Genomic DNA, 20,021 nt, shown 5'->3' on the forward strand with positions numbered 1-20,021 from the left:
AAATATGACTTCAGGGAACGTCTAGAAAGTGTTATCTAGAGGTACTTCTGTAGGTTATAATGAAGGTTCCCTTAGAGCAAAGGTGTCAAACTCCAGTTCTCGAGGGCCGCAGTCCTGCAGTTTTTAGATGTGCCACAGGTACAAAACACTGGAATGAAATGGCTTAATTACCTCCTCCTTGTGTAGATCAGTTCTCCAGAGTCTTAATGACCTAATTATTCTAGTCAGTTCAGCAGAGGCACATCTAAAAGTTTCAGGACACCGGCCCTTGAGGACTGGAGTTTGACACCCGTGCCTTAGAGGATGTACCCTAAAGAAGAATCGCAGCTTTCACAATATACCTGTCAATAAACCTTAAGAAAAGATTCCTTAGAGGTAGCGTTCAATGTAAACTTCACAAATCTTTCAAACATTTAGGGAATGTTCACTGAAGGTTTCCTAAAAGGTTTCTTAAAGATTAATCGCAGCTTCCCATACATAAAGAATTCCCTAAAGGTAAGGTGTGCATTTGACATGGCCTAAATATTTTTTTAAATTAAAGTTAGCTTGAACTGTTTTTATCTTTTCAGACAACCTCTGAAGGTTACATTCGATATAGGGAGAAAAAGTTGCTGCGTTTTTATTTAGTCGGAACCAAAGTATCAGGTGTTTGTTTCTCGCGCACCGACCTCGGTTGCTAAGGAACCCCCCTGGCGCTGCTGCGGCTGCTGTTCGAGGGATGCTGAGAGTTCAGCCGCAGCATCTCTTGAAAGCGGGCCGTGTGAGGTTGTCCCGGTGAAACCGGAGGATGGACGAAGGCACCGAGTTATCCCTGAGCATCGCCCAGATCGTCCAGCGTCTCAAAGGAAGCCATTTACACTCTCAGATAGAGAGGCAGGCTAAAGTGAGTCGGTTAGCATGCGGCTAACGATGCGGAGCTAGCTGCTGCTGTTTGGTGCAGTGTTTCAGTAATAAGCAGTTTTTTTTTTTTTTTTTTTTATTTTCTTGTTCAGCTTCATTGTACACTATTAAACTCCTTTTAGGACTGTTTACATCGTCCTGAGATAAAATTGGAGTCGCTAAAGGAAGACGTGCGCAGTTTTTTGAAAACGTCAGGTGGGTTGAGGTTTATTTTGCTACCTGCTGCCACGCCTTTAATATAAGAGCGACAGAATGATGAATATCCGGACATGTTTCTCTGTTTAGGCTGGGAGAAAAAGCTGCAGAATGCTATCTACAGAGAACTTCACATGTAAGTCAAACACATACATACATGAAACACTTTTCCCAAACAGCTGCCAGGATCCAGTTAGGACTTGGGTTGCATTCAGGTTCTTAGTGACGGTCAGGAAGATCTTTTTCTCCATCATCCACGACATGGAAATATTTTCAATATTTTGAGCTTCTCTAACAACAAACACTTGTTGAGTATGTTTTTGGCTCATTCTCCATCAAGATACCCGACTCACAGTTTCCCCTATTCTGTTGTATAGCTTTTTTTTTTGTTGTTGCACAGTTTCTGTTCTGATGTAGTCAGATCTGAATGAAATGTCTTTCAGATGTGAATAATTGGGAAAAAGAAAAATAGGATGTGTACATCTTTATTTGCAGACTTTAATCTCTGTTGCCTGCATCCATCCTGTTTTTTTTTTCAATATTTAAGTAAATATCTGGAATATCTCCAGTGATTTGTGTCTGCGGAAAAAAACCCCAAAAAACAAAAAAAACCCTGATCCAGGAGTGAGATCTATAGAGTTAAAATCCATTGTTACAAGCGCAGCCATTATTGCTCCCCACAAAACTCCTTCACAAGACTAAAAATTTTTCTTTTATTACTGACTCACAGCCGGTTTGGTATACTTGAGGTTGTAGGTTCGATTCCAGCTTCTTTGTGTCACATGTCGATGAGCCCCTGGGCAACAGACTTAACCTTGATTGTACTGCGTGTTTGTGAGTGTCGGTAGGTAAAAGTAGCTGTAGTGCAAAGCGATTTGAGTGGTCAGTATGACTAGAAATGTGCTACATAAATTAAGTACGGTACATTTCCTACATCCTGTAGCCAATCAACACATAATTGGACAGCTCATTTACATGTAGAAGCTTCAGTAAAAGTAGGCTGCAGCCACAAGCATGAAGTGCTTTTGATTTTCAGCTCATAGATATACTAAGAATCTAAGAACGTTTTCCAAGAAACCATCTGTAATAACATAAATCTGACATAACGTGATCAAAATACAGTTTTAACATTTTTTTTTTATTCAAGTATGAATCTGTGTTTTAAGAGCTGCAGTAAATTAACCAGATTTCACTCTTTTACACCCGTGTTGTTCAGATAAAGCTTTTTAATCATTTTCTGCCACTCTTTTCAGATATATAAAAATATTACTATATTATTATTTTATTCATACTCTTCACTGTTAGGTTAATGTTATAGTGTGATAGCAACACCTATTTACACCTTTGAGCAGGTTGTACTACTATTCCTCACATAGTGTTTAGGAGACAGTTTCTCATCTATATATTTTTATTTGCATTGCCTTTGAACTGTTCATATTTTACCTTTTTTATTTGGTATGCAACTTCAGGTTAACTGGCTGAAACTAATACATTTCTCTGACATATGTGAGCACCTCCCCTCATGTTAACGGATAAGTGAGTCTTTTTGCTCTCTGGAGGCTCAGACATCAGCGTGAGGCACTTACTGACCGACTGCTCCGTGTGGCGGCCTGCAGTCAGCCCTGTGAGCTCCTTGTAGGCGTTTACAATAGGATGTATGGTGTTTAATGCGCCGAGTCCTTGAGTCATTCAGCATGCCCTGAGCGGGCTTAGTGAAACACTTCTGGTGGAGATTTGTTCTGCGTCATCTAAGCTCTGATCAGGGGGGGAATTTTTTACTTAAAAAAAAAAAAAAATCTGATGAATTTGTTCTATTTCTGAATAGCTTTCCATTTGCATCAAATTATCAAAGCTGTCAGTCTTTCTTGCAGTCAACGTTTTATCACACTGTTGCGCTTCCCCACTGCAGCCAGCTGCCTCCAAGCCATCCCACCGCTCCGCTGGAGCATCTCAAAGAGCCGCTGGCCTACATGCGTAAAGCTCAGGTCAGTGCGTCTCCTCTCGTCTTCGTCACTCCTTTGAATTCCGTTTTCCTCTCGTTCTCTTTGTCTTTTTCGTCTGCCAATTCTCAAGAGATGTAAATCCCTTTTTTCGTGTCACACGTGGGCTGCATGCGTGTGCACAGGCCAGCTGGGAGAAGCGCATCCTGAAAAGTCTGAACAGCATGAGCACGGAGCTCGGAGTGCCTCTGGCCCGTAAGGTAGGGGAAAACGCGGCCCGTCACAGGTAATACCACTAAACTGCAGAGGCTGTCGTAACGCTGTATTTGTTTTCACCAGATGGTAACCAGGCTGTCGTTTTTTTTTATCTCTGTGTTCCTGTGCGTGCACACAACTGTATTTAAACATAGCCAAGATCTGTGTTCTTCGGGCCGCGTGTTGTTTGTTTTGTAAAGACCCCTCTGTTCCCTCCTGCTCCCACAGAGGCCCGGAGCCGAGCAGAAGGAGCTCACCAACAAGTGGAACGAGATGGGCACAGATGAACCAGGTCTGCAGACATTACCCAGGGTTTTGGCCCCTGCAGTCATCTGCCTGCTATGACAGATTGGTGTTGACCTGTATGCATGGGCTGGCGCATTTAGCATCAGCTTAACGACTTGCCATGTTACTCTGAACCAGATCTACCACTTCTGTGTTTGCTTTGCGAGCTATAATTATCCAGCCAAGGTTTTTCTAGCGACTGGTTTATTAATGAAGAATGCGTCCATCGAATGTGACTCTTATTGCTTTACTCAGACTTAAAATATTCAGACTACAGAAATGCCTTGGGAAGAGTTCAGTGTCTTGCAAAAGTAAAACAGATTAGTTTAATGTTTTCTATAAGGTTCCAACTACAAACCTCAAAAGTTTTTAGTGGGATTTTAGGCGACAGGTCAACACAAAGCGGTGAACAGTGATTAAGTAAAAAGACGACCAGGGTATCTGCATCTGTTAAAAGTCTTAAATTCATGTATCTAAAATTAAAACCTTAAGACGTCTTAAATTAATTAAAAAATGCAAGTGTGAGTATTAAATTAAGTCAATTGCCGATCTTAAATTTTGTTGAGGCAGAATTTAATGCCGTATATTTTAAATAGTTTCTTTTCTGTCAAGCAAACATTTGAGTCGCACACGGACATCTTCATTTCATTCTGTGACTAAAGGTGGTTGCGGCTACCGCTAACTAGCTGATAACAAACCCTTGATTAGCTAGCTAGCTCACTTTGTTTGTATCTATCATGGGTAAACTGTAAAGTTATCACTATATGGCTGGACGATGTTCATCTTCACCTCTAGCTCATTTCTGTTGAAAACCCATACAATGCTACGTGCATTTTGTGCAAAAGATTTTGGCACTACTACTGCATAAAATCTGCAGTTTTCTTTTGTACATTTCTGTCATGCCTTAAATTTTATTCATAATGGCCATAAAAAATATAAAATTTGAGTTGGTGAAACCTGCAGACTCCCTGGATGTATGTCTATTTTTTTTATATGTATCTACCGGATGTGAATAGCTAGAGACAGCAAATTTTGCACGTTTTTTTAAAGTCTTGCTCCTTATTCTCAGTTGTATTTGTCTCTGGGCTTTGACTGGGCCATTCTAGCACATTGATATGCTTTGATCTGGACTATTTCATTGTAGCTGTCCATCTATCTCACTCAGTCTCTAGTCTTTCTGGGCTTATTTCCTTGGTCTTCACAATGCCGTTTGTTCACAAATGTTCTCCAAAAACCTTCACTTAGCCAAGAACAGCTAGAATTACACTAAAATTACTCATAGGTAAACGCTATTCGCCGATTAGCAGACTTTTAAATGCATGACCGAAATCGATTGCAAAACCTGCTGAGGTTTTGTTGTACAGTGAACCCTCGCTATAACGCCGTTCACCTTTCACGGCCTTGCTGCTTCGCGAATTTTTTTGTGCAGTTTTTTTCACAGTGCATTATGTTCTGCGTCCTGATTGGCTAAACAGTCTCCGCGCTTCTTCTCTACCTGTGTGCCAATAACGTTACGGTATTTAAATATATGTAATACTGCTTGGTAAATTTTGGTAAATGTTTTTGCCCAGAAGAAAAAAAGGGCGACAACAACTACCGATAAATATGTTTTTCTTTCGAAAAAACACACCTGTACCACAGGCTTCTGAAGAAAAAGACTTTAGAGAGCGGAGTCAGGCCGCAGCGTCACAGTCAGAGGAACAGTGAAATACGCGAGTCACAATTTGTCCTACTGTACTTCGTATTGATGATTAAAATGATTATTTTATTGTAGTTATTTGTAAGAAAGCGTTCTATTTGCTTAACAAAAATTGCTTAGGCCTGAAAACAGGTTTTGTTCTTTGGTTTCAATGTTGAGTATTTAATTATGCTGTATAATAATTGTAAAAAATAAAGGTAACTACTTCATGGATTTCGCCTATCACGGGTTCTTTTCAGAATGCAACCCCCGCGAAAAACGAGGGTTTATTGTAATGTGAGAAAAGTTCAAAGGTTTTGAACACTTTCGGAAGGCAGTGTACTTTGTTGTTAAATTTCGGATTTATTAGCTCTTTCCTTTCCCCTTTTTGCTCGAAGCCACCCCCTTTCCAGAGAGCAGGCCAATCTTTTAATCCTAACAGTGCTATCACAGCTCAGGGACGTATAATAACATTTAGGATGTCCCCCTTCTCTGGCTGTAAACATTGTGGACTGCGAGTATAGAAGCTGTCCAGACCTCTTGCACGGAGCTGCAATAACGGCCGCAACACCCTGCTTCCATCCCAAAAGTTTAGCCCCTGTTCCGGCAATGAATTTACAATCGTGTCGTCACAATGGAAGCACTCTTCCTCTGACCTCAGAATGTAAAACAGTTGTTTCTGTGTTGGTTGCAGACTTAAGTCGCTTCAGGCCCGTTTATGCACCGAAAGACTTTCTCGAGGTAACCGCAGTTCTTGCTGCAGCTGATTTATTTTTGTCATGTTGAAAATTTGGAGATGTACCTTTTCCCTTTTTTTTTTTATTGCCGTCAACTCAGGTGTTGATCAGTTTGCGGAACCCCAACCATGACAGCTGCGAGGACGTGAGCGCCCGGAGCCACTGGGGTCTCATTCAGGTTCCCCTCAACGTCCGAGATATTCCACAGCTGGTATATATCACATTCTTTTATGATTTTAATGATTTTTGTTTTACACAGTAATACATTTGAATGAACAAATAAGCATAAAAAGTATCCGTGTTCCACAAGAGTTTTTGATCATCTTGTAGCCTTGCTCTGGTGACTGTGACGACCCTGATGGTCGATTTCAGTTGTGCCATTACTGTGTTGATTTGGCCTTAAGTTTTAGATTTCCAGTCGTGTCGTCGTCCTTTGCTTGACCCCAGGACCACCCGAAGTGTTTCATGCTGAGCGTTAATGTTGCCTGGTCAAAGCACACAGCTTAAAGTTCCAGTAGAAGCACCACTTCATGTTTGTATTTGTAATGGTATGGCAGAAAAGGCCAATTTCCCTTCATGCCTCCCGAACAACCGAGTGGCCTGTGGATAACATCTCTAACGGTGTTTTCACACCTGATAATCTTGTAGTCTGGTAGTTTGATTTCGGACCAAAATTGCAAGATTTGTTAAATTTTCATCTGGTGCAGCTTGCTTTCACACTGCACTGTATCAAATGATCCAATCCCTTTGAAAAACCTTTTCACCCCCTTGCCTGTGGTGGCACTGAATCAAGAACCACTGAAGGAAACAAAGCAGACATGAGCACAACTTACTTCTTCACTCATGTGGTCGTCTTGCAATTGGAAGGTTGTAGATTCAGTTCCTAAACACCACTTGGTCTCTTTGGCATGCAGAGTTGATATTCCGTTTAAAAAGAACTGAAGTTGAACCACTTTACTTGTTACAAATAGAGGAAATTAGAATCTTTGCCTTGTTTGCAAGCTAGGAAATTCATTAAGCAGGTTGGCGGCCACCCAAGAAGTCGGAATAACATTCTCCCTGCCTCGGATTATTAGGAACATAGAAGCAGCAGGAGTACAGTTTTGCTATTCTCTGAATTAATTTTGAATATTTGGTCGCATTTGCTTTTCTAAATGTAAGAGCAAATGATGAAATTTGGGGATAAAAGGCACTGAGTGAACTACAAATGCCTTTTGGCACGATTAAAGCAGCTGACCAAATAATGTTGGAAACTGCTTCTTTTTTTTTCTGCTCACAGAGACAGGCGTACGCAGAGCTGAACCTGAGCTCCGGCCAGTTGGGGATTGACGACCTCGCACATGTCCATCCAGGTATTTACAGGAAGCAAAAAGATTCACGTCTGTCTGATGACGTGAATCACAATGAACAAACATTTTTCACTCAACAGCAATTTGATCAGTTGCGTGACTGAGTATTGAAAGCTTTCCCTCTCAATACTCAGTAGCTTATAAGAAGCAGGCACAGAAATCCTTCTTGTTGTGATTAATTACGCGTGTTTGTCCATTAAACAGCTTGGCACACCCACCAGTAAACCCCACTGGCTCTATATCAGTGTGTGCTTCTCTGTTGGCTGTCTGGGATTTCTCAGACAGTATCTTCACGAAGTTCAGATATTGACATTGTTCCAGTTTATCGTTCATGCCTTAAATAGAATGGCCTCCGCTGTGTGTTTGTAAGTCAGACCGATAACAGTGCTGATCTAATCTGTTTTGCTCTCTCTTTCCTCTAGACCTGTTTGAAAATGACTATGTTCAGATCGGCCAAAAAGGTTAGCGTACATGTGTGTGCTTTTTTGATTTGTTTTGTTATGCAGCCCTAATTTATTGATGTGTGTTAAATATTTACAGTTTTAAACACTCCTTTAGAAATTCAGAATTGTTGTTCTTTGGTATCAGCTGAATTCATAGTTCCTAGTCTGGAAAATATTGGGATTTCCAGACTAGGAAATCCTAGAGTTTTCCTAAACTAGTTTGTCTTCTTTGAGAAAGAAAATAAGAGTATAGAAAAATCTTTGTATTTCCAGTCTTTGTCCGTTATATCATTGCTTAAATGTTGTGTGCGCCGTTCCTTTCATCAATTCTTCCTTATTTGTTTACTTGCTTTCTTCTTTGTACCTTTTCTTCCTCAATCCCCCCCGTGTCCTTTCTTCCCTTTTTTTTTCTATGTCCATTACATCTTTCCATCCATGTGCCTTCCCACAGCAGCGTGTGCCATTAATTCATTGTAGACGTTTGTAAACTCTGGCTCATTCCTTGAGTTGTCGTTTTAGATTTTATGCCTGAATGATTAAAGTATCAGGGCTAGGTGGTATAACATAGAAAAATAAAGCCTTTCTGTGAAAATGGTCAAAAACTGGACTAGAGACGATTGACGGAGAAAAGTCTCATAAAACCTTTGAAAGGACCATCTAAAAGGTTACAAGAAGTTTTGTTGGAAGGACCAAATTCTCCTTCCAATTGAGTCTATTTCATAGGGCTTCCTAAACATCTCAAGGCAAACTCCAATAATATCCATTACATGTCATATATACAGTACATATAGAAACTGAAAATATACAGTGGAATGGCAGGAACAAGTGCCCTACTTCTCTCACTGACAAATCTTTTTCTCAGGTTCCATAATCAGTAAAAGCAACACTCAAAGCCATGCCATGAAGCCAGTATAAACACAAAGCTTAATATGGACACCAATCAAGCCTCAATAGCCTTAAAAACACAGGCTGTGCTGTTTATATACAGTGCTGCACACCCTCCGCTTGCTGCTTCAGCCTCAGTTGGCTTTGTTTTGACTTTTGGGCTGCTGCCTCTATTCCAGGCCAAGTGTTAAGTGGCTTCGAACAGGAAATTTAGGGGACCGAGGAGTGTGTTAGTTTATGCTACAACTGGCCTGCACCTTAAGCTGAGGGATGTGTGTTTTGGGCTACTGTCACAACATAGATTTAGGATAAGAGTGGGCAAGCTGAGGAGTTATTAAAATGTGCCTGAGGGGCTCTAGAAAGTTGTGCAACCATTACAATTATATGAAGATCTTGATTTCTGGTGTTTATGCTTTTGTAGGCTGTGAAATAGTAAGCCTGCAAGCCTGATTTAAGATGCGCAGATGTTCGTTTTCCCATCTGTGCTGCTGGAGGACCGTGAGCAAGTCAAACAGGAACCGTTTTCTGTTGACTTTAAAGTGAGACTGTGTTGTGTTCATGTGGCAGTGATAACAAGCTGAACTGTTCGAGTGGAGTGGAGTTCAAGCACAGGGTGTTAGCAAAACAACAGCAGCACGCCGAGGGATTCACACTGCTTAAATATTTCACATTTTACTCGCATTACAACTGCAAACTTAAATATTACTTATTTAGATTTTTTTTGAGTTGGAACAATACAAAGTTGCACATAACTGGAAAGTGGACAAAAAACCCACAAAATCTTACTAAGTACTTTTGGTGTAGTTTCTAGTGAAAAATATCCTTGTACACTTGAAATAAGACAAAGCTAAGTTACGAGTAACTGTTCAGCAAGATATAGTCAAAAATGTCTTAATATTGATGAAAATGTACTAGTTGTAAGAGAAATAAACTGCCAGAAGGTGGAGAGTGGATCCACCTTCCAGCCAGGGCTACAATTTTCACTCAAGTAAGGTTTTATGTACTAGACTGGCCCATTCAAAGTACAGGCTGAGAATCTGGAGCAAGACCTAAAAACTGGCGTTCACAGATGTTCCTCATCCAATCTGAGTTTGAGCTATTTTGCAAAGAATAAATCTTAGCGCCTACCAAAGGATTTACAGCTTGATTGCAGTCAAATGTGGCTCTATAAGAAATGTGTAATATTGTGTTTGTAAAAATGTGAAAAGCTTTAGGATGTGTGAATGCCATTTCGATTTGCTGCTTTAAACTGATTTGTTTTATTCGAAATGGATTAATGTCTCATTTAAGCAATAATTTAACGACGCAAAGAGTCGGTTCCCGTCTTTTTTTGCATTCCTGCTTATTTTCGATTGCGTTCTGTGTAGTTGTAGTGGGGCAGGACAGCGCAGCGGCCCAGCAGTACAGCAGGCGGGGCTGTCCCACCGGGCTCCGGGCAGACCTGTGGGCCCTCATCCTGAACTCCACCAACCAGCTGCAGGTACGGCAGCAGATGCACAGACACTCAAGTTCACGGGTCACTTGCACAACTGCCCCACTTCCCGAGCTGTTTCCCGACAACTCGAATTCTTCTCAGCTGCTTCTGTTTCCCTCTTCTTCTTTTTTTTTTCATTAAATTTTTGTCTGAATCTCCTGTTGGATACATTAACTTCAAGTTAAAAACCAACATATGACATATAACACCAGCTGACCGATAAATTCAAGATAATCTGTGTGTTTGCTGCCGTGGTGTTTATTTTAACTGGCCTCGACTTGTCCCGTGTGTACAAATGTTAGGATAATCAAATGCTTTCGCTCAGTTTAGCCTAAACAGCTCTGCTTGTCTGCCTGTGTGGCAAAACACCAGCGTCCAGGATAATCTGCTGGAGCCCGGTTTGGAGAATACCGTATGAGATCGGAGGCCCGATCGGGTCAGGGCTCTGGAGCGCCAAGCACATCAAAGAGGGTCGCAAACGTTGCTCAGTGTGTGTATAAAAAAAAAAAAAAAAAAAGGTCATTTTGGGCACAGATTTGCAAAAAGTGTGAATATTACTTCCAGTCAAAAGAAACGTTTTGCTAAAATTAAAACATCATGTTTAACCTAAATCTGGGGTATGAATAAATACGCCAGTTGACTGATTTGCTACTGAAACTGAATTACATTTTCATTTTAAAAAATTATCACTTAACCCTGGTCCAACAGCATTTTCTGACCACTGTTTAGCATGGTGGAGGATCTATGATGATGTGGGCTCATTTCTCTTCTGAATGGTCGGCTGGCGTTATTAGATTACGTGGCAGCACGAACTATAGTGAATACCTCGAAAATTCAAGTGAAAAATCAATTGGATTATGTCAGGAAGCGGAAAGTCAATCGTCATTGGATCTTTAGGACGGATAACGATCCAAAACCAGACTGACTAAATCAAAACAAAAACAGTTCACAAGACTCTACAGTAAATCAAGCTGGCAGAAAACCAGTGGCGAGAGCTGAAGAGAAAAGAGCACAAGAAAAGACTAAGGATCTGAAAGGGTTGTGCTAACATGATCCTCATACCAGATCAACAATATCATTACTAAATAAAAAAAAGGAATCTCAACATTTTAATTTCTTTTATTTCTGGATTAGCAACTGATGGGACTCTGGTATTTTAGCAGAAATCCTTTTAAACTTTGCCATTAATGTGGTCCACGGTACCATTTCCAGTTGTTCCAGTTTCCTCCCTCAGCTCTCTGCTGCTGCTCTCGCAGCCGGAGCACTGAGCATTGTCAAGATGCTCAGAAAGTGTCACTGGGAACATTTTTATTGCTCCGTTTGGCTCATCTATGAAAAGCTGTCTAAAACCGGAGACGCGTTAGAGATTACGCATGTTCTCGGAAACACGATACCCTCTCTATTCGTGCTCGATTTAACCGGACTGTCATCACAGTTACTGGGAAGACGTAATTTAGTAGTGCGTGTAAAGGAAGAGAGAGTTTTCAAAAAAAAATTATGCAAAGCGGTATACATGTTAGGTTTTTTTTTTTTTTTGCTCACCATTCACTTAAAAGTTGATTCTATTCATTTCAGTTTAACATAATGACCATTCTAGATGGTAGGAGAACTAAAACTTGCTGAGTCTTTGCCCTTTCAGGACATGATGCACTATGAACAGCTCAGGGCTGGAGTGATCCAACACAACCTGCTGGTAGATAACCTCATCTACAAGGTGAGCTGGTCAACACTCATTTTCCTCTGAATCAATGAAACGTAGGCATGCCTTTAGCAGATGCTTTTTTTCTTTTTCTTCTCATAAACACATTCCTCTGAATGCCTCGGCCTTGGATGTTAAGTAACTGCTGTGTGTGTGTGTGTGTGGGGGTGGGTGTGTGTGGGTGCGTGGGTGTGCGTGTGTGTGTGTAAATTCACAGGGTTTAGGTCTGAGCTGCTTTTCTTACAGTGGAACTGAAAAATGTACACACATCTGTTGAAATGATACAGATTTTTGTGATTGTGAAAACATTACAGCATCATAAGTAATTACAAAGTGTGTATGTCCCTTAACTAAGACAGTAGTTTGCATGACGGCTACATAGGATCAAATCTATCTCGTACAATACACATGTATCTTCTTACAGAGAAGACGTGTGGGAGAATGTGTTATGGTCTGAAGTCTGAGGAAACTAAACTTGTGCTTTCGTGTCATTGTACCCGACAGATGTTTGTATCATGAACCACAATGAAAGAATGTAGTGAAACCTCATAGTGACTAATTTTCCTGAAATGGAGCTGGGGTGTTTTTACAAAGTTGTAAAAAAAAAATTTGAAAGCTGAGGGATCACCTTTAGAGGGTTTTGGACAAGACTTGTCATCTTTTGTGAGCAAGAACTTCTATAGTTTAAAGGGGTGCACACTTGTGCAACCAGGTTACTACCTGTGTGTTGTTTTTTTTGTTTTCACCTGAAAGGCACTGGATATATGTGACCGTAAGGATGCAAAAAGTTGTTCTGTGTCACAAGATCTGTGAAAACCCTCTGCTTCCACAGGATGTCAAACTCACCGCCAGTAACGACGACTACTACTTTGTGTTTGAAGATTTCCTCTATCAGGTCAGCTCTCTTCTTTATCAAACAGTCAGTTTCTCATTATTTACCCTTCCAGTATTTTTTCGTTAAACAAATAATAGAGCTTTGATGTAATTGTCAGTATTACAGATTATTACAGATTTCAGTGTTTCTTGTTCATCAAAATTGTTTATACATTAGCATTTCATTTTCTTCTTCTGTTGTTTCACTAAATAACACTGTCAGCATCTTCCTTTTTGGCCACCCTTGGTGTTTACTCCTTCTGTGTGACAAAAGTCATTTTTATCTGCTGTTATACTCTCCAGCCAGGCCTCAATAGCTTCTCTGTTAGTCGCTGCTCTGTTTGTCTTTTGACGCTCATCTAATAAACATGTTTCTGCACTTGCCAAACAGGTTAACTCGGCAGCTGCTTGTTTGCCGCGCTCTTTGGTGGCAAACCAATGAACGGGCAAGGTTTATCAAAGACCAGGTTCCTGCATCCTTGTCAATGTTGACTGATGGCAGACTCACTAGGCAGTGAAAGAATCCACTTCATGTCAAAATGTTAGTTAAGAGATGACAAGAGAAAGCGTGGAAGGTTTCTAAGAAAATCCAGAGGCTGATTTCCCAGAACTGTTCAGAGAAGCCATGTTTTCTTAATGGGCGTTCTTTTTTTTTTTGGTGTATTCGAATGGTTATTGTTTTTATCTTTGTGACATAGCTGTTACATTATTTGATGAGGCACCTCCCACAGTTGGACAAGCATGCCTATGATCTGAAAGACAAACAGAATCATGAAGCAGTCATTAAATATTAGCTGTGATATGATAAATAAATGCGATTTAGCAATTGTTTTGGAGCGTTGAGTTTACTCTATGTAAAATTTTGATCTTTACCCAAAGAAACGACAATGAGGTGGTGATATGAACCGATTGGATTTTTAGTGTGAAACCTGCTCACAGTAATTTGTTTTTATTTACCTCTTATAGATTCCTAAATTCACAACACACACTAATAACTTTCAGGGAGGGAAATAGTGAATAAATACAAGCGAAGTAAGGTTTCTCTGAAGATAACAAGATTCCTTCACAGTCTGGAATCGTCAAATTCTGAATTTGACGAAAGTCATTTTTGACTTTCAGCCCTTACAAATAATTTTAATCGTCTAACTGATATAAAACATTAAATGTCGCTCAATGGTTCTGTGCTTTTGTACAGAATATGCAACTAACTGTTTTTAGTTGCAAAACGTAGTTGGAATACTGCATAATTGTATCTTTACAATGTTTTTCTTAATATTTTTCAAAAGCAGGGAGATTATATGTGGCACTAATCTATCTTAGGAAAACCCTACAAATGAATCATCTCTAAAATCAATATGGAGGCAGCCAGAACACATGATGAGCTTCTCTCTGTTTAAGATCTTTGAACGAAATGAAAACTGTGATTATATGTATATCATATACTAATTTATTCCTGCATGTTGTCATGGAAAGATTTTCTACGTAACATAACAGTTCTCGAACCTCCTCTCCACCTGATGCTTAGCTCAGTGTACTTCGATACATCCTTGCTGCCTCCAGGTGCACCGTTTAATAGAGTTATTTATGAAGAGAAAGCGAGGACGCTCAAGGCCGTCGCCACGCCCCGAGTACATAAGAAGACTCTTGATAATGTGAATGCATGCTGCATGTTATTCTTTAGAAAGAAGTAGAATGAAGATATACTTTTTTTGGCTCAAGAGGGATAAATATTAATGGTGGATTTTCCACTTTTCCACTTGAAGTCCTTGGTCAGCTCAAATTTTGAGCCGGCTCCATTTCTTTCCAGGTATTGTTATGTTTCTCACGGGACACCGCCGTCCTGGAGCACTTCAAGTACAACAGCGCCACTCCGCCTAAATCCTACCTACACGGTGAGATCACTTGATACCTTTCCATTTTCATATACGCGTTGAAGGACACGTTAGTCACTAAAACAGCGATCATACTCCAAATGTACGTATTCAATGCCTTTGTCTGCCTGCCTTGCAGGGAAAGTGGGAGACGAAGAGTATGCTGTCGTTTATCCTCCAAACGGTGAGTTCACGTTGAGAGACTCTGACACGAAGGTTTTTGAATCAAATCAGAGAAAATTCACTCAGCTGGCATTTTTATTTTCTCAGGTGTTATTCCCTTCCATGGCTTTTCTATGTATGGTGAGTTTTATCAAACGCATTTTTTTTATGCAAGTCGAAACGTTCAGTATACAACCATGTGTGTTGGACTTTGTGGATGTTTCCACAGTGGCGCCCTTGTGTTTCTTGTACAACGAGCCGTCCAAACTCTACAGCGTCTTCCGGGAAATGTACATCCGCTACTTTTTTAGGCTGCATTCCATCTCTTCTTCTTTTTCGGTACGAGCGTTTTCTGGGTAAAAGTCGAGTCTTAACAGCTCCACTCTACCTGGTGAATGAATTGACTGTATGTTGTTGTTTTGTGCTGCTGCAGGGCATAGTGTCCCTGTGCCTGCAGTTTGAGAGGCTACTCCAAACCCACCTGCCTCAGCTCTTTTACCATCTTCGACAGATCGGTGCTCAGCCGTGAGTTAAAATACTTTGCCATCCCACCTCTGTGATTATATGTACATCATATACAGTGCAAAACTATGAATACACAATGACCTTTTTTCAGGGGGTCTGTGCATCCTTAAAAAGTCTTGTATTTCTAAAATTAAGACCTTAAAATATCTTAAATTCATTAGAAAATGTTCAATTTGGCTCTAAATACGACGTCCACAGGTTTTATATTTTGCCGAACCAGATTATGTAATCTTGTATATTCGGTTTAGTTTATTTTTCTCGTGGGAATTTTCTGTCAGTCAAAAGTTTGAGTCGTGCACAAACATCAATATGTTCTGTAACTCGAGGCAGTTGAGGCCACCGCTTATCAGCTGCTAATAAACCCTTGCTTGCTAGCTAGCTAGCTTTTTTGCGTCTACCATTTGTTAGCGCAAATTATCGCCAGTTGGCTGGATGACATTCGTCTTTGCCTCTGACTCATTTCTGTTGTTAATCCATACATTGCCTTTTCTGTGCAAAAAAAAATCTAGGCACAACTATATAAAGAATATGATTTATCCAGGTCTTAAATTTCTTTCACAATGACATTAAAAAGGTCTTAAAAAGTCTTCAATCTGAGATGGTGAAACTTGCAGAAGCCCTATTTTTCACATTTTTATCCCATCACAACCACAAACTTTACTCTTTATTTTAAATGTTATGAGAAATGCCAATGCAAAGTTACCAGAAGGCAAATAATACCTGGTTTTAATTTTTAAAAATCTGGTGTGACATGCACTTGTTTTTTAGTCCCATTTAATCTGATAAAAAAATGTTTCCTCTCCATCCAATACATCTGAGCTTGCATACAGAGACATGAGTATCCCTAGAGACTGTTGTTACTGTTAGTAGATTATGAGCTGCTGCCATCTAGTGTTTATGGCTTGAATTACATTTTACTCTGTCACGGCATTATAAATGTTAGTGTGAGAGGTAGCGGATGCAATTAGAAACATAAAAGTGTCACTGAAGAGTTCATATTTTCTTCCAAGGCTGCGTATTGCCTTTAAGTGGATGGTCCGGGCCTTTTCCGGATACCTTTCCACCGATCAGCTGCTCCTTCTATGGGATCGAATCCTCGGGTATGACTCGCTGGAGGTAGTTGCAGGTCGGTACATCCTGAACTCTTACTTCCATACGCTCTCGTTTTCTGACGTCATTCTCCATCTTTCCCGTCTTTTACTATGCTGTTCTGCCCATCATGCCGTCCCTTTCACCCTGCAGTTCTTGCGGCTGCGGTGTTTGCCTTCCGCGCTGAGAACCTGATGGAGGTGACGTCGCTGGCCTCGGCTGAGGTTTGTCTGTCCCTCTTTTAGACCTGTGTGTTCGCAGGTGCGTCTCAAATGAGGAGTCTATTTCCCCGGTTGCATACTCACAGAAAGCTAGAAATAGCTTCAGAGGAGCCTCCACCCTCTCACCCCCGCCCCACCCAGCACGTTGACAAGTACTTGCCGTGTCCTCTGACACCCATGCATGTGTAGGAGAACCTCTTTGTTTGTGCTTACAACCATTTTTCCAGCGTCTTGAGTGTAGCCTTACATTGCTAGTGTAACCCTGAATGTAGGCTATGTGACTTGCCACCCTTTTGCCCTCCTCACCCCTTTATGACGACGGGGTTAAGCGGCAGCATTATGTGGAGGGCTGTAGTTCTAGGGGGCACCATTTGCTTGCAAATTCTCCCACCTGCCCTACTTAAGAGAAGATATCATAACACACTGCTCCTTATTTTATATTTAGCACCTCAGGCCCAGTGCTGAAATTTTAAACCCTCTTTCTAAACATGATCGTGTCCCTAAATTTAATCCCCCCCCCAATGAACCCAAAAGGACAGGGTGGGAATCTCGGATCATCCTGCTGCTCTCCTGTCCTCTGAAGATATTAGACTAAACTTTTTATGTCTATATTAAAACTAATTGTTAGAGAGTTGTCTGACTTGTTTTTCTTTGACGAACGCACCGCAGGCCGTCCTCGCCGACCTCTCGACTCTGAAGGTCATACCGCTCATCCAGATCTTTCTTTTCGCCACCGCCATCTGAACGTCGCAGACATGAAGACTCAGGGTTCTGGATCGGTTCTCGTTGCACAACAATGAACACAAGCTGACTAATGAAAAGTGACATCAGGGGGCCACACCTCATCTAGTTCAAGCAAAAAGCCAAAAGCACCTTTAGCCCTATAAATAGTACTCTCCCTTTATGATGGTATTAGTTGTCATACAGTATGTAAGTTAATCCTAAGGCCAAGCCAGCCTCATTAAGCCGTAGGGAAAGATGATCCTCGCGGCAGTTCTCCGATCAGCTGAGGTGAATTGCATGAAGCAGTAATTGTGTCGCAATGGCAGCGTGCGAGGAGACGCAACGACAGCGGCGTCTCCGTGCTTACCTAATGAAGTGTTAATTAGTTCCTGCCATTTATGCAGCCCAGCAGCTCCTGCTTGTTATTATTAAACTGTTAAGTCCTTATGTTACTGATGAATGATTTGGCATCTTAGTTTGCTTCAGCATGATGAGAGAAACCTGCAAAAAGCCATGAACTACAGTGCCATCCACAAATAAATCTTGAAATGAATTCCTGTTTAATTGCAGTGGCATAATCTCACAGCATTTTTTTTTAATTGCCTGCTGTTTATACTGAGGAGCATACAGAGAGAGGAGGCTTTTAGAGCATTTGTTTTCATGCAATCTGTCTTGGTTGGGCCCTCTTTCATCCTCATTTAGTTCTGTAATGCTAGGAGGTTCATTTTGTTTATATGGTCTTGTTTTGATCTAATCTGGATTATTATTTTGCCTGAAAAACCCAATGACGACCCTTTGTGCGTTTCTAGTTGAGTCTACTAGGTTTTTTTTAACGTTTTGTTTTTGGCAAGATTTCCAATGCCTTTGAAAGAGAAACAGGCCCAGATCATCACTCCTATTAAATTGTGCTCAACAGTGGACATAAGATGTTATTTTAATCGTCATTATTTTATTATCCACTTGGGACATTTGCTACTAAGAAGCTCAGTTTTACTCTAATCTGATCAACTCACATGGCTCCAGTTAATTCCTTACATAAATGGCATGTTCTCTTATCTTACCCATTTTCCAGAGTGGCCGAAAGAAATGTTAAGTTTATATAAGTTTAATTAAAAGAATTATTTATTATCATTTGTTTTAAAGGAATTGTTGGGGGTGCCAATGCAATACCTGTAATTTTTTCAGAAGTAAAATAAAACAATTATTTCTCAAGATATACAATTTTCCCCAACAAATAAATAACTAAAATTAGATTTTTTTTGTGTGTGTGAGATTATGGTGCAACAATAAAATAAGAATTTATTTTAAGTTTTTTTTTGTTTGTTTGTTTTTTTCCCAATCCTACCCTTGCTGGGTAAGGGGTTATAGGGCAATTTGTGTGGAGAACTCTGTAAATAACAATGCTGTTTGTGTAATGTACAAGCTGCTGTCTACATGCAGTTTTATTGCATTTATGAAGGGTTATGACACACTTTATGGATGTTTAGCACCTTCAGTGCCAACATTGAGGTGAAACGTTTTCTCTTTTTACACGACTTTAAATTATGAATGATCAATCGTGGCATTTTTATTCTTTGGAAGTCATTGTCATTAAATCTTGTGCTGCAAAATGTTTTTATTTATTTATTATTATTATTATTATTTTTAAATTAAAGGTTATTAAGGTAATCACACCTGAAGTCCTCTGTGCTTCTTCTCTGAATATTTCTGTCGGGTTGTGTGACAAGATAAATGTTTGGACAGGCACAAGTGTATGCTGGAGGCTCACAGCAATCATTCCTAAATGAGCCCCCGCCCTACATGTAACATATTCCCTCGTTCTTGGCCGCCTCCCTCATCCCCTGCTGTCCTCTCTGCAGGCTGGTATCGAATTATGCTGTTCTTCTCTTTCGTCTTTCCTCTCCCCCTCCCGCACCCTCCTGGATTCTGCTACATCTGCCACCTGTTTACTAGCACTCCCACGCTGGACTCTTTTATCAGTCATGCTCCTCCTTTGGGCCCCACAAGTCTGTTGGTCCTGCAACATGTACCTGCTGTGGTGATTTACGCATACTGCAGTCCCTCCTGGTGGCTGATTCGTTGCATTGCAGGATAGCGTGCCTTCTGTCCGTCAACACGCAGACGCTGACCATCGCTGATTTCTTTCTGAAATTTGAATCAAGCACAGTGATCTTAGCAGATGTTTGGGCAGCACTGTGTACTCAGATCATCTTAGATTTTCTAATAACAGTGCTGTGAAAAACTCATTTACCTCTTACAGTGGAAACCAGGAGTTTACGTACACTGAATAAAAAGGCACAAAATGAGAGAGATTCAATTATTAATATCTTCAAAATCATGAGTTTACATACAATACGATTGCTGTCTCTTTAACCCTCTTAACTGTCATGAATGATGACACCAATGTCCTCATGGACACATTGGCTTGTAAGCATTTTGAGGGTGACGGTTAAGGGGTTAAGCAACAAGGGAAAGCCAAGGTGCTGATGTCACGGCTTTGGAAACTTCTGATAGGTTAACTGACACACGTGAGTAAATTGAAGGCTGACCTGTGGATGTATTTTTAGGGCCACACCTGGAACAAACTGCTTTGTTGTTTGACAAGACTTGAAAGTTAAAGGAACTCAGCTAAGATATCAGGAAGAGAATTTTGAAGCTGAACAACTCTGGTTTATCCCTCGGGGGATGCTTGAAGGCGCCGCATTTATGTGTTCAAA

The 20,021-nt window shown here is 40.6% G+C and overlaps 1 protein-coding gene and 1 long non-coding RNA gene across 2 annotated transcripts; one reads left to right on the forward strand and one right to left on the reverse strand.

Annotated features, from left to right (window-relative positions):
- Window positions 1–658: 658 nt before the first annotated feature.
- Window positions 659–18,977, forward strand: tbc1d19 (TBC1 domain family, member 19). Its single transcript, XM_032583705.1, has 21 exons — window positions 659–883; window positions 1,023–1,095; window positions 1,186–1,231; window positions 3,005–3,080; window positions 3,221–3,295; window positions 3,519–3,582; window positions 5,948–5,994; window positions 6,091–6,201; window positions 7,270–7,342; window positions 7,762–7,800; window positions 10,035–10,147; window positions 11,781–11,855; window positions 12,673–12,735; window positions 14,521–14,605; window positions 14,724–14,768; window positions 14,855–14,887; window positions 14,976–15,085; window positions 15,180–15,271; window positions 16,282–16,397; window positions 16,514–16,584; window positions 17,251–18,977. The coding sequence occupies exons 1-21, from the start codon at window positions 788–790 to the stop codon at window positions 17,323–17,325; spliced, it is 1,578 nt and encodes a 525-aa protein (XP_032439596.1). The 5' UTR covers window positions 659–787; the 3' UTR covers window positions 17,326–18,977.
- Window positions 3,393–5,996, reverse strand: LOC116733047 (uncharacterized). The gene is made up of 2 exons (XR_004341935.1): window positions 5,950–5,996; window positions 3,393–3,584 (listed from the first exon to the last, which is right to left on the reverse strand). It is a non-coding gene; the product is annotated as an uncharacterized LOC116733047 (long non-coding RNA).
- Window positions 18,978–20,021: the final 1,044 nt, after the last annotated feature.

Source organism: Xiphophorus hellerii, chromosome 14, assembly GCF_003331165.1.
Source record: "Xiphophorus hellerii strain 12219 chromosome 14, Xiphophorus_hellerii-4.1, whole genome shotgun sequence".
Taxonomy (NCBI): domain Eukaryota; kingdom Metazoa; phylum Chordata; class Actinopteri; order Cyprinodontiformes; family Poeciliidae; genus Xiphophorus; species Xiphophorus hellerii.